This window comes from Punica granatum, chromosome 4 (assembly GCF_007655135.1).
Source record: "Punica granatum isolate Tunisia-2019 chromosome 4, ASM765513v2, whole genome shotgun sequence".
Taxonomy (NCBI): domain Eukaryota; kingdom Viridiplantae; phylum Streptophyta; class Magnoliopsida; order Myrtales; family Lythraceae; genus Punica; species Punica granatum.
Window position 1 is genome coordinate 5,894,968 of NC_045130.1, and position 14,191 is coordinate 5,909,158.

General features: G+C 36.0%; 3 protein-coding genes across 4 annotated transcripts; 2 read left to right on the forward strand and 1 right to left on the reverse strand.

The window, feature by feature from the left end:
- The first annotated feature begins 4,817 nt into the window (after positions 1–4,817).
- On the forward strand, positions 4,818–6,342 carry LOC116202988 (lignin-forming anionic peroxidase-like). The gene is made up of 3 exons (XM_031534621.1): positions 4,818–5,181; positions 5,277–5,622; positions 5,773–6,342. The coding sequence occupies exons 1-3, from the start codon at positions 4,951–4,953 to the stop codon at positions 6,165–6,167; spliced, it is 972 nt and encodes a 323-aa protein (XP_031390481.1). The 5' UTR covers positions 4,818–4,950; the 3' UTR covers positions 6,168–6,342.
- A 3,395-nt stretch (positions 6,343–9,737) lies between these two features.
- On the forward strand, positions 9,738–11,547 carry LOC116203155 (lignin-forming anionic peroxidase-like). The gene is made up of 3 exons (XM_031534818.1): positions 9,738–10,114; positions 10,242–10,587; positions 11,104–11,547. Exons 1-3 carry the CDS (start codon positions 9,887–9,889, stop codon positions 11,490–11,492), a joined length of 963 nt encoding a protein of 320 aa, XP_031390678.1. The 5' UTR covers positions 9,738–9,886; the 3' UTR covers positions 11,493–11,547.
- A 164-nt stretch (positions 11,548–11,711) lies between these two features.
- LOC116203156 (basic blue protein-like) lies at positions 11,712–12,510 on the reverse strand. Of its 2 annotated transcripts, none has more exons than XM_031534819.1 (2): positions 12,264–12,510; positions 11,712–12,080 (listed from the first exon to the last, which is right to left on the reverse strand). In XM_031534819.1, the coding sequence occupies exons 1-2, from the start codon at positions 12,436–12,438 to the stop codon at positions 11,869–11,871; spliced, it is 387 nt and encodes a 128-aa protein (XP_031390679.1). In that variant the 5' UTR covers positions 12,439–12,510; the 3' UTR covers positions 11,712–11,868. The 2 variants fall into 2 exon arrangements, with proteins under 2 accessions (XP_031390679.1, XP_031390680.1); XM_031534820.1 differs by having other exon boundaries at positions 11,712–12,056; positions 12,264–12,493.
- Between the last annotated feature and the right edge of the window lie 1,681 nt (positions 12,511–14,191).

Sequence of the window (14,191 nt, forward strand, 5' to 3'; positions counted from 1 at the left end):
GGTTGGCCATGTTGATCTTTCTCATTTTTTTTCCCGGCATCCGATCAGCTTTTTTTTTTCCAACGATAAGTTCCTTAAGTCATTCCCTGATATTGAGGGATATTTTACAATTTTTTTCCAGTATGTTGATATTTTTTCAAGATATTTCGTTCGTTAATTGAGTTAATTTTTCTTTTTAAAACTATTTTGTATTATTGGTTCAAGTTAATTGTCTTGTCTGTTATAGCTCATTTGTGCTATAAATAGTCTTAAGAATATAAATTTCTTTAGAAGGGAAAATAAAAGTATCAGTGAAGATGACCCTGATAAAAAACTAATAAGGTCATATATTTATATATTGACCTAAGTTAATTATATATTCCGCATAAGCAAATCTTAAAAGAGTAATAACGAGTAATTGTTAAAGACTTCGAGCAATAATGATTTTGGTCGATTGAACGACTTGACAAGGCCAACCTTGATATTTTGTTTTTATTTATAGTCTCGGCTGTTGATGAATGCAGCAATGATGACGACCATTTGATAGAAACAAATATTTGAAATATAGCTAACTTTTATTATGTTTATTTGTATCGGCACAAGCTAATTGTAATGTCTGTCATAGCTCATTTGTACTATAAATAGTCTCAGGGATATCAACTTCTTTAGGAGGAAAAACAAAAGCATCAGTGAAAAGGCCATGATGAAAAACTAATAAGTTCGAATATTGATATATTGACCAAGACAAATTCTATAATCCGCTTAAGCAAATCTAACTAAAAGAATAACAACGACTAATTGTTAAAAACTTCGAGCAATACTGATTTTAGTTGATTGAATAACTTGCCCATGGCGGCCTTCATATTCTATTTCTTTTTATAGTCTCAATTGTTGATGAATGTAGCAATGATGACGACCATCAGATGAAACAAATATTTGGAACAAAACTAACTTCTACTTTTTTTCTTTATATTGTCTCAAGCTAATTGTCATGTCTGCCAGAGCTCATTTGTACAATGAATGGTCTTAGGAATATAAATTTATTTAGGAAGAAAAACAAAAACATGAGTGAAGAAAACCTTGATGAAAAAGTAATAAGTTCATATATTTATATATTGACCTTGGGCTAATTTCTAATCCGATTAAGCAAATCTAACTACAAGGATAACAGCGAGTTATTGTACAGTTAAAGGTAAATGAAGGTTAGAGGAATCGTGTTTTCAGGTTTTTTTACCTATTTTTCACAATCTCGTGGTCGTTTCATAAATTTGCATTCCGTCATGCTGTATTCGTGCAACTCTGATCTTCGTCCAACTGCACAACAAGACCACCACCAATGGTCGTCTTTAGCACATAGGAGCATGGCCGCACATAAATCGTTCATGAAACTTAATCATAAGTTGACTAAATTCATTCGTTTAATTCACTTGATTATGTATTACTTCATTCAGTTGTAATTCTCCAAATGAAAACCTAAGTCCATTTTTCTATTCTCCGGTGACGATGGGTGCCATGGCCAATGAAGCTATTTCAGAAAAATAACTAAATGTTTAAACCAAGTCTGCAAATTCGACTGATAAATCTAACCCGTTTAATTATGAATAGTTTTGTGTTGAACCGGTTTTCTTGAAAAAAAAAAAAAACAATTCAATTCAAAAAAGTCGAGTCGGTTTGTCATGGTTCGGGTAAGAACAATTAAAGGGTCAGGTAGTAATTGTGACACGCGTCGGCGTCTACACATGACACATCATCAATCCAACATATATGATTATTTTAGAATGTAACACGATGATATTGTAACAAGATTGAAAGAACTACGGGTTAAAATGTAAGTTTTAATACTAAAAAGGTGAAAAAAATATATGATCCACCATGGGACATTATTTAGTATCCTATACTAGAATTTTACAAATAAAAATCTTAATAACTAATAAATGGGTACATGTGGTGTTCAACAAGTGTCGAATATAGAACCGAGAAATTGTGCATAACCGTATTATTCCTTCTTTGATAATTGTGACTGCAATTTATTCATTCTACTATGGAATTCTCCACTAAATTGGAAGCTGGATGTCGGGAATTTTACCAGGAAAGTTCCCAGAGGCAAAGCAAAAGCAAATCTGGGCAAAAAGAATATGATTATGCATAGTAGACATTGCTCACGTGTTAGGTGAACCCTGAAGTCAAAGAGGTCAAAATGTTCTTAATTAGTTAATTGGGTTATCATTATTAAGACATTAACTGGATATTATTTTGCCGAGAGAAGAAATATTCCCAACTCCAAGAAGAAGTGTCCTTGCTGGCATTTGACGAATTATTCCCTCAATCGTGCCATGCCGTTGCCAGCTTTGATCTCCACTTACAAATTAAGTCAAGAATATATATATATATATATACACACACACATATTTTATGAATCTAGGAACTAGACATAGATACACATATATATAACAATAATTAATTAGACTGGTCTATAAGAGTTTCTTCTGAGGCAAGGGAAGTATAAAGAAGTCTTTCTTGTCATGCCTAATCTAATTAATTAGGATGTTTAGTGCATGCTATGTCTGACAATCAAGCCCAAGGACTTGAGTTAGTAATTACTGATAATTCACAGGCTTCAACTTGATTTACTGGTAATTATTGTACGGAAACATGTTTACTAATTGAATATTGAGGAGAATCTTCTCGACAACACTATCGAGGGGGAAAAAAATCTCCTCGACGACATTTTGAAGGAAAAAAGAAAAAGGAAATCCCAAGGATTTATTCATTGTGGGATTAATCAAACCAACTAATTAAGCCACACAGAAGAAAACAAATTAACTAATTAATTACTATAGACGAACCAATAGCTGTCCTCACGATCGTTTGATGGTAAAATTACGCGGCTGAGCCCACTTTCTTCACCAAAAATAAAAAATATATATAATTAAGATAAAAGAATCAGCTGAAGCCTAGATGAACACAGACATTTTGACTATATGATCGAAAAATCGCTGTCAATTGTATGTTTTACTATATAATTATATCGTAATCTGCATGGTTAATTATTTGTTGAACAAGTCACTTTCAAAAGATAAGATTATAGCCAACCGTGTTGCGCTGCTTAGTTAATTACAATTTGCAGGTTATAATATAAATATTGTAAGGATAAATATAACTAACTAAAATCCGGAGAGGACCGCATAGAAAAGCCGATGCAGTTATTCTCCGTTGACAGTAGAACTTGTCGACTAAATCGATCTAGCTAGACCTGGCATTAAGGATTTGGTGACCAACGTAATCAGAGTGAATGCATGTGTTTTAAATCAATGATCTCGGCTTTCGAATTGATATTGACAAAATTATTAATTTGACAATATGTTTTAGTCCTAAACTGAAGGGATATAACAGATTGATTGATTTAAACGGTTCGATGGTTATACCTCTCAAATAAGGTTTCGGATTTAAGTGTTGTAAAAAGAAAAAATCCTCGATTGATAGAGTTTTAACTTAGTGGGTCAATCCAGCTATAACTAGATTAGTCGAGGACCATTGAGCTTTCAAATGCCATGATACCTTAAAAAAAACTGCAAAAAAAATATATATATATATATATATACACACACATATATTTAAGTAGACCACATCATGAAGTGATGGTTGTTTGGAACACATCATATCCATGATTTTTGATCATTAAAATGCCTATAGTAATTTCATCAAATGATTACGACAGTGAGTTCATCATTTTCTAACACTATCACATACGAGCTGTGCATGCCAAAATGTACACATATATATACCAAGCAGATATATGGTTCATTTACGATTGAATCTCTTATAATCATCCAACAAAATCAATGTACAAATACAGTATGTACTGTCTAGATCCCTCTGAAAAGGACAAGAACAGAACAGAGACAAGATGTAGGGCAGAAGGAAGGGAAAGTTCCATATATCAGATACATTCCCCCCACTTCCCTATCCCACCAAACTTAGTTTTCGACATGTGCTAAATGCACCTCTTTTATTATTATTTCATATATTATGTAACATAATATAACATTATATAGTCACTACCAAAAGGACGCGTTTTCTATCGATTCCTTTATGTTCAATAATGACGATCAAGACAAAAGTAAGGCGAATGTGGAGCCTTGGGTCTTTTATTATCGTTGTCATTTATTTATGTAATATATATACATACATATATGTGTATATATAGTCTTTATTCCTACTCCACGCAAAGAAATGGTATTAGTATATTATATATATGTATCACATATATCGCCACCTTTGACTTTTCCCTTCTGATGATTGTGAAGAATTTTCTTAAAAGGAAAAGGTCCTTTTGCATGGTTATTATGTTATTTCTCTGCGTGCTTGAAATGAAAAAAAGAGAAATCCCTTAATCAATAAAATTGGACACTAACTAATTATCCAAAAAAAAATCCATTAATCAATAGAATTGGAAACGTTAACTAATTATTAACCGAATACCCATTAATCATAATAACCAATCCTCGTCGGTGTGGTTTTTTGTATCTCTTTATTTAACTTTTGTTATTCTTGTATTAAGTCATAAGCATTATAACTAAAAAGAAAACATACATGTAATACATGTGGTTTGAATGAGTTATTAATGCAAATATACAAAAAAGCTATGATTTATTGATCAGGAAAAAGAAAAAGTTATGATTCGAATTCTTTGTTAAAGTTAATTAAAGAAAAAGAATAAAGGCAAAGCCCATGGAATGTTTCCGAGCAAGATGGCGCAATGAACCCACCGGGGGCAGCAGGCAACGGTTGACCTGAGAAAACTTAACGAGGCCTATAAAATCCCATAAACCCTATTGCCATTCTCTTCATCCCAAAGCCATTCATTCAACAAATCCTCAGTGCTTCGATCACTCCTCTCTCGATCTAATCTGTGTCTTCATCAAATTAAAGATTCATTAGAATTCTTCAGTGTTTTTATAGTAAAATTAAATGGTCAGTCCTGCAAGAACTAATCAGGGTGCCATGTTCTTCATGCTTGTGTTGGCTGTGAGCATGATAAGTTCATCATCTTGCCATGCACAGCTTTCCTCCACCTTTTACGACCAGACCTGCCCGAACGGGCTCACCACTATTAGAACCGCCATCAGAACGGCCGTCTCAAAAGAGCGCCGCATGGCGGCTTCCCTCATCCGTCTCCACTTCCACGACTGCTTTGTTCAGGTCAGTATATCAATATTTTGATGTTCTCTAACTGGCAGGACTATATATACTTTTCCAATACAAGGACAAACTAATATTTCCTGTTTCACATGCAGGGCTGTGATGCGTCTATACTGTTGATTGACGGTGGCGAGAGGACTGCTGCACCAAATAATAACTCGGTCCGAGGCTATGAAGTGATCGATAATGCAAAGGCGCAAGTGGAGAAGGTTTGCCCTGGAGTAGTGTCTTGTGCTGATATAGTAGCTGTTGCTGCCCGAGACGCCTCTGTCGCTGTCGGGGGACCTTCCTGGGCTGTTAAGCTTGGGCGAAGGGACTCGACCACTGGAAACCCAGCACAGGCACTGACGGACCTTCCGGGATTCACCGACAGCCTCCCAATTCTCATCTCTCACTTCGACAAGAAAGGACTCAGCACTCGGGACATGGTTGCACTCTCAGGTATATATCTCATATTTTCCTGATCAGTTTAGTCGATATATATTTTGAGCACCGGATGTTATTTAGCACGCTTATAGTATACGAGATCCGATTATGTGATCATCAGTTGGAATCTCTTGACTAAATTTATCATCCTTCCATTACATGCAGGGGCCCACACAATCGGACAAGCTCAGTGCTTCACGTTTCGCGGAAGAATCTACAGTAACGGAACCGACATCGATGCGGGGTTCGCGAGCACACGCCAGCGGGGGTGCCCATCAAGCGGGGGCAACTCGAACTTGGCGCCTCTCGATCTGGTGACCCCCAACTCGTTCGACAACAACTACTTCAAGAACCTGATGCGGAAGAAGGGGCTCCTGGTCAGCGATCAGGTTCTCTTCACCGGTGCCGGTGGCTCAACGGACAGCATCGTGTCAGAGTACAGCAAGACGCCAGCGACCTTCATGTCGGACTTTGCAGCCGCCATGATCAATATGGGAGATATCGAGCCTCTCACTGGCTCACAAGGACAAATCAGGAAGATCTGCAGTGCCGTCAACTAAATCAAGAGAGAATTCTCGTATTAATCTTCTTTTCTTATGCGTGTTAATTATCTTAAAATGTGTTTGTGGGTTTTTTTAAAATTCATATTCATAATTGTGTATTATGTGTCTGTGAGTTTGGTTGGTTGTATAATTTCATTCATTGAATGAGAAAAATTCATGAATTTTTAATTTTTGTAGTGAAATCTTAGATGTCCCCATCATTTTCGCACAAGATGAGAGCTGACATTTTGACCAACACAGTCCCCTCGAATATTATAATCTTACATAGTACTTGTCGAATGGACTTTCAAAGATCTCCGATAATGACCCGTCGCATTAAGCTTAATTACAAATTTAATCATTTGAGATTTCGGGAAACTTGTAATTAATTTATAAATTATAGGGTATAGTCTTCTATGTATATTATGATATTATGAAGAGAGTGAGAGGCTTTTAATAGACATTGAAGATAAAATTTGAGCATTAAATTGAATTATGGGACTAATTAAATGTATCATAGATATGGAGTTCGTGACATCACGTATGAAAGTACGTTGCAATACAAATAGCCGAACACGAGCTGAATTGATCAACATGCTATATTCAGTACTCATTTAAAATTTAAAGTTAATTAGTGCTTAGATCATTGTACGAATTATACGTGAATATAATAACATCACACGAATCATAAAGTTCTTCAAGCTTAAAGAAGAGGAAATCATGGATACATATACAATTTGAAATTTCAGTCTACAAATTAATCCAACATGTGAAGATTATATGGACAAAGTTCGAACACTTCTCGTTATTAAAAAGTTTTAACGTATACATGCTGAATATCGCATGATCACTCCAACTGCAACTTTTTCTTTTCTTTTGGATAAATGTCGCTCTGACTGCAAGAGTTATCAATCAATATGATTTGTGCATCGGCAAACATTATTTTAGCACATGCCGGGAGGACCATCGTTTGTAACAAATTCAATATAAATAAGAGTTAAATGCACTTTACCTCATGACCTATAAGGTGAGTTTGGATTTGCCCTTCGACCTTCAAATTTTGCAGAGTAACCCTCAATTTTACCCCAAAAAAAAAAAGAAATATGCCCCTCAACCAAATTCTGACCAAAAGAGGAAAAAAAAGTGCGTTGTTTTCAGATTAAAACCGCTTGTGATTGTTTAATGATTGTTTAAATTAACTTAAACAAATGAATTCTTGTTCACGTTTGTTAATTTAAATTTTCTGGGTTTGATATAGTTCGTTCTGCTTTTAGCTCCCTAGGACTTATCCAGAATCAGTGTGCAGAAATCATATAGACAATTTTATGTTAAGATCATTCATTCGCTTTTAACTCCCTAGAACTTATCTAGGATTCATGTTTTTCTATTTTACTTTCTTTGATCGTTCATTCGTTCTCTATTAACTTCTCGTTAAGACATATATAAACATAACGATCACGTTAGTATCCACTGTGGAAGTACGTACATAATTTTAATATGGAAAAAAGGAAATCCATATATACGTCCTAGTAAAACATGCATGAATATAATTACTCATATCTTGGGTCAGTTTCATCTAGAATTTCAGCACCAACTGATGCATAATTTAGCCCTCTGAGTATATCTTCACCCCTTGCATTCGCATAGGGAAGAATATAGCTGTCAAAGCCCAGGAACTCAACTATGAAGGCAAGTAATTTTGTACAGGCGTTAATACTAACAAGAAGACTCTCGTGCATGAACAACATCTCACATTAAACATTCACAAGCGGTTTTAATTCAAAAAAAAAACACATTTTCTTTATCTTTTGATCGGAATTTTGGTCGGAATTTGATTGAGAGGACACCTTACTTATTTTCTATTAAGGTCGGAGGTATTCTATAAAAATTTGAAAGTTAGGAGGTAAATTCAAACTCACCTCATAGGTCGGGGGCTAAAAGTGCATTTAACTCAATAATGTCGGGACAAAAGAAGCAACGGTCGAGCCTTTTGGCCATTTATTGCATCTTACGTATGTAATTGAATGTAGAAAGAAATTGTATTCAATATAAATTGGTTAAAATGGTTGAATATATATTTTCTTTAAATAAGATTTTATATAATCTTATAAATAGAGAAAAATTATATTGAAAGAGTTTTATTCCTAAATGAATTACAGAATTAGTCGGAATTTATTGAGGTTTTGAATATCAAAGTAAAATAAATTGTAATTGTATATTTATCTTTATCATCGCCACATTTGACTTTTGACCTTGTAGTTTGTTTTATTCTGATCTCAATCAAGGAAGAACTTTCTTATCTTTAGGAGGAAATGGTCCACATGACGTACGCTTCAAATGAAAACAATTAAATGAAGGATTTGACTTCTCTACCGAGGCTCCTAAAAACGGAGCGGTTACGGAAGTCAATCGGAATGTGCTATATCGCAAATTATTCAGATAATTATCAATAACAAAATAATAAGAAATTCGTTAAATAATAAAAAATATATTATTTTACAAGAATCTTATTATTTTAAAAATAATAAGATATTTGTTAATAATAAGAAATTTATTCTTCATTTGATTTTCAAGTAAAATAAATTACTTAATCCAACTCAATTTTCTTTTTCACCAAATTTAATAATATAATTATTATTATTTTGTCTTTCCGACCATTTAATAATAAATTCTCTTTCATATATTTTTTTATCTATTTTTATAATCAATTCTTTAATAATAAATTTTTCATCTATTTTTCACATATATATAAACATATTAATTTTTTAATAATATATTTTCTATCTATTTTCACATCTATATGTATTCAATATATTTGTCAACACTTGCAATCATTGCACAAAATAAAATCGGGTTAGATCATTAACCAACTCCAAAAACAAATGCAAGCTTATTATTTTATAAGAAATTTATTATTTGGAATATACATCTATATATTCTCATACATCAATATATTTATCACCACCTGCAATCATTTCACAAAATAAAGTCAGTTCATTATCCAACTCCAAAAACAAACACAAACTTATTATTTTGTAAGAAACTTATTATTTTAAATATAACAAAATTCTTGTTAAATAACAAGTTGTCTTGCCAAATAATAAGAAACTTATTTTTTTCGTTCTCGATCATTGCTCAATGTCATGTCTGTTCATATCCAAGGCGCCGATACTTACGTATTTGTTTGGTACATATGAGCCTAGAATTTTAAATTAATATAATATATACATACTATATAAGATTGGAAAAATGAATTAATTAATTTTATCTTAAATTCCTTCTATTGAATTATAATAGAAAAAATATAATCGCTATGAAAGGATGATTCGCCACGAGCCATTAACAATAACATGTCTCCTATTTAAATGATGAGATGTGGAAGCTTTTTTTATTATAAAGGAGATTTATAAATTTAGTACAATGTAATAAAAATTATAATACTTAATAAAGGGGATGGATAGTCCACCACGAATATCAAACCTAAAACTCTTGATGATCTGCCTGCACAATGGCATTACACCATTACCATTTACTTCGTTGTATTTCTTTTCTCAATGGGAAACCTAATGGGAGGCCATGAAGTCTCATTCTCTTCTTTGTCTCTCTTCATCTCAAAACCCATTATATAAACAAATCCTCACTCCTCAGCCCTTTACTCTCACTCTCTCATTGTATACCAAATCCTAATTGATTAAGTTTAAAAAAAAATCATTTCATTGGAATTTTATGGTAAAGTTATGGCAATTCCTACGAGAATTAAGGATGCAGCTTTCCTCATGCTTGTGATGGTTGTGAGCATGATCATGAGTTCGTCATGCCAAGCGCAGCTGATGTCCACCTTTTATGACCGGACCTGCCCGGATGCGCTCGGCACCATCAGGACTGTCATCGGGAAGGCTGTCTCAAAAGAGCATAGGATGGCGGCTTCTCTGATTCGCCTTCACTTTCATGACTGTTTCGTTCAGGTTAGTACAATATGTCCCGATCAGTACCTTATTGACCAGTGCAACTAGCTGTAGCCCGACGAGTGTGATTATTCTCCAAAAAACGAAAAACTAAGCTTGCTGGCTCTTGCCTTCATTGAAAATGCAGGGGTGCGACGCATCGATACTGTTGATTAGTGGTGGCGAGAGAACTGCACAGCCCAATAACAACTCGGTTCGAGGCTTTGAGGTGATCGATGACGCAAAGGCACAGGTAGAGAAGATCTGTCCAGGGGTCGTGTCTTGTGCTGATATAGTGGCTGTAGCAGCTCGGGATGCATCCGTAGCTGTTGGAGGACCTTCCTGGTCTGTTAAGCTCGGGCGGAGGGACTCGACCACTGGAAATGCAACCCAGGCAGTGGCCAATCTCCCTTTCTTCACTGACGGCCTTGATATTCTCATCTCTCGCTTTCACAAGAAAGGACTCAACATTCGGGACATGGTTGCGCTCTCAGGTATATCTCGTAATACTTCTCTATTAATCGATATAATTGAATACTGAGCAAGGGTGACTAGCACTTCAAAATCCCGAGTTCTCTGCTGGACCTAACATATCTTATTCGATGTGATCTATGCACAATCAGAATATATGTTGGCCCTGCCCATGATTAGTCCCAGTTCTAGTTAAATGAAATACTACCGGTTAGGAAGAACACATGGAGCAATTAGAGGAGCTGCCTGTAAAATCGGTTTGTGCAGGCAGTTGACTATATAAGATCCTTTGTGAATTATTAGGGACCCAGGCAGACTTCGCAGATACATTGGGCTTGGGCCAGCCCAATGGGAAAGCCGGGCCTGTGATGTTTTGTAAGATGGGCTTATATCGGCCCAGATTAAGTTCGATTTGTGCATACTTAACGAAAATTCCTACTACTGGGCCATACTGGACCTGAGCAAGGTTTGGGAGACGGGCTCGTATTGGCCCAGCCCAAATTCCTCACCAATTGAATCCACCCTTCCAATTTGTGCAGGAGCCCACACAATTGGGCAAGCCCACTGCTTCACGTACCGCGACAGACTCTACAGTAACGGAACCGACATCGATGCCAGCTTCGCAAGTGCCCGTAGGCGCATGTGCCCGGCTAGCGGGGGCAACATGAACCTTGCACCACTCGATCCGGTCACCCCCAGCTCGTTTGACAACTACTACTTCAAGAACCTTATGCAGAAGAAGGGGCTCCTGGTGACGGACCAGGCCCTGTACAGCAGTGGCCCAACAGACCGCATCGTGTTGGAGTACAGCAAGAACTCGACGACATTCAGATCTGACTTTGCTGCTGCGATGATCAAGATGGGATATATCGAGCCCCTCACTGGCTCGCGGGGACAGATTAGGAAGATTTGTAGCGTAGTGAACTAATGTGAGACGGTGTCTTTATATTTGAAAGCTTAATGCAAATCGGTTTTATTGTGTTTGGTCTCTCGATTCCAATTTCCATAAATGTAGAAGAGAAGCCATTGAAACCTTCAAAATTTAGAAGCAGATTTTCATGGATCCATTGGAATCCATCGAACGTAAAGTGATCATAGAGGCGATCAATTGATTGACAACGAACACTTTTATCTAGTCATCGCGACATTTAGAAGAGAAACTGAAATCTCACTTCCAAGAAGACATACAGAAAAGGTTACGGAATTACCATTAAGAAGCTATCACAATTACTTTCACACGATCGAGCGACTAACAATATACAGAAAGCTAGCTGGCAAGCTGAATACAACTTATTAAGCTGCAGTTACAGCGATCTACATGCCACCCTCGCAATGCGCCTGGAATTACAGATGAAGAAGTTCTTCCCTCTGACGAGCTTGATCTTATCATTCCCCGTTTGGTAGACTTTGGCGCCTTGAGGAGTCATGCATCTGTCATAACCTGCCTCGTTAACTACAACTACGTTGTGGTTTGCCGGGTTGTATTTGAACACTGGACCAGAAAGAGGAAGCATTGCTGAGCTTCGATAAGATACCCATATGAAAAACGAAATCCGTATTATTTTGACATGCAAGTAGCATGATATTTTTCGTCGAAGGGCTCGTTAATTAGTGGACCTGTCAAGGTCCACGAGCACCCCCACAAGCCCAATGAAAAGAAAATGCATATAACTGCGCGAAAGAAGTCCACGCAATATACCAAGAATATCACCGGCTTTGAAGTGCTTCCCTGCGAACCAGGTGTCCCGGTCGAAAGTCCAGCCTCGGGCATCTCCCACTGTGTAAGTTGCTGCATGAGCAAGATTAGAATAATGGAGCACCAGCAGGCAGAGCAGCAGAGTCACAAGCATTGCACTGCTTCTTCCCTGAGCCATATTTGCTCTAGAGAGGGAGGAGGGGGGGGAGGGGGGGATAGAGAGAGGAAGATGATGCAAGAGGGAAGCTCTGAGCAATGAGAGGGGAAGAGAGAGGGCCACTTTATATAGGTGTTATTGGGGCTTGGGATTTGCTGTTGCATGCTGGGGTTTCTGTGCATGCATTAGAAAGGGGTGCGGGACACGAGTTTTTCCCTTTCTAGACTTTCCCTTGAAATCTATATATCAATAGTAATAAATGTACTTAATAAATGATATTAATTAAAAATCAAATCAGAATTAATCCACGTTGTTCCACTTAAATAAGATTTCAGGTTCAAGTTCTTGTAAATGGAGAGAATTCACGCTAGGAGAGCTTTACCCATTAGTAAGCCAATCCGGCTCGACTAAATTAGTCAGGCTCAATTAGGCTTCTGAATATCATGGTTCATACCGAAAAAAAAAAAGAATTAAAAGAAAATGCAGTACAGTGATGCACATCATCACCTAGTAATCAAAATGTTCCATGTTCGATGTTCAGTAGAACTATCCATTTCCCTTTATTAGATATTAGGATTTCTATTTCATTATAGTAGGCACCTTTCTGAAACAAAATAATAAATGAGACTGAGAAAGAAGGCGTAGCGCACAAAAGAGGGTGCAGCATAGTGGCGCATGCCCACGCCGGGTAACCAAGAGGTTCCAAATTCGATACTCAGTGGGACTATTCGTGTCATTTATTAGTTATTATGATTAATATTTTATTGTATTAGACCCACGAGCTTCCCTTATAACCAAAAAGGAGAGTGTAACACAGTAACCTACACTCATACCTATCAACCAAGAGGTTGGAGGTTCAATTCTTCCTGTGAGACTACCTATGCCCTTGTAAGATTTTCTCATTGTACTAGTTCTACGATAAAATAAAAAACAAAAAAAAAAACAAATTGACTATATAGAGACAAAAAGGATTTTTAATACCTTAAATGCATTTTTTTATGAGTAAGTTCAATTTTATTCATTAGTAGCAATGGCATCATTACAAGGGCGACCATCATACAAATGTAGGGATGCAAAATTTGACCTAAGCCAAACTTGACAGAGGTCATGAGCATGATGGTTGTGGTACAAGAAACCCAAGTACATCGCGAATTTGCAAACATAAAGAGAAGACGACTAATCTATACATAATATATTAAAGCTGACTCCTGCAACGAGAGTCCCTCGTTTGTGCAACTAGAATATGCCATGTAGAATTCTTGAGCAATTCCTCACTCTGTGATTAATCAATTCTTTCATATTTCTCCTTCAATGGCATTTAAAAGCTAAAAAAATTAAATATATATTATCTAGGAAGATCGGTGGCCTTTAACAATCATGAATGAATAGATAGGTTTTAGAATTTAACTCTTCATGGGAAGAATCTTTCCCATTCTTTATCTTTGATGATCCTATTTTACTGCTGCAAGTTCTTTCTTCTCTCAATTATTTTCCTACTCGAGCTTTTGATATGAGAATTAAATAGGTAGTTCTACTGCTCTTAATATTACTTCATTTCCATGTATCCAACAATCTATATATATATATATATATATAACGACTCGTTGAATCTCTTCTTTTAGTTATATAATAGTGGTTATCGTATCCATTAAAATATTCATTTATTTGTTCTTTAATGTCATTAACCATGTTGAGTTCAATATATGCCAATTTCCAGTAGTTCATATTCACGAGTTTAACATATTCTAAAGCTAAATATAATATAAAAAGTATA

Coding starts and splice junctions, on each gene's coding strand:
- LOC116203155 (XM_031534818.1), top strand. CDS start 9,887: ATGGCAATTCCTACGAGAATTAAGGATGCAGCTTTCCTCATGCTTGTG. Junction 10,115..10,241: donor TTCATGACTGTTTCGTTCAG/GTTAGTACAATA, acceptor TTGAAAATGCAG/GGGTGCGACGCATCGATACT. Junction 10,588..11,103: donor GGACATGGTTGCGCTCTCAG/GTATATCTCGTA, acceptor CAATTTGTGCAG/GAGCCCACACAATTGGGCAA.
- LOC116203156 (XM_031534819.1), bottom strand. CDS start 12,438: ATGGCTCAGGGAAGAAGCAGTGCAATGCTTGTGACTCTGCTGCTCTGC. Junction 12,081..12,263: donor CAAAGCCGGTGATATTCTTG/GTATATTGCGTG, acceptor ATCGAAGCTCAG/CAATGCTTCCTCTTTCTGGT.
- LOC116202988 (XM_031534621.1), top strand. CDS start 4,951: ATGGTCAGTCCTGCAAGAACTAATCAGGGTGCCATGTTCTTCATGCTT. Junction 5,182..5,276: donor TCCACGACTGCTTTGTTCAG/GTCAGTATATCA, acceptor TTTCACATGCAG/GGCTGTGATGCGTCTATACT. Junction 5,623..5,772: donor GGACATGGTTGCACTCTCAG/GTATATATCTCA, acceptor CATTACATGCAG/GGGCCCACACAATCGGACAA.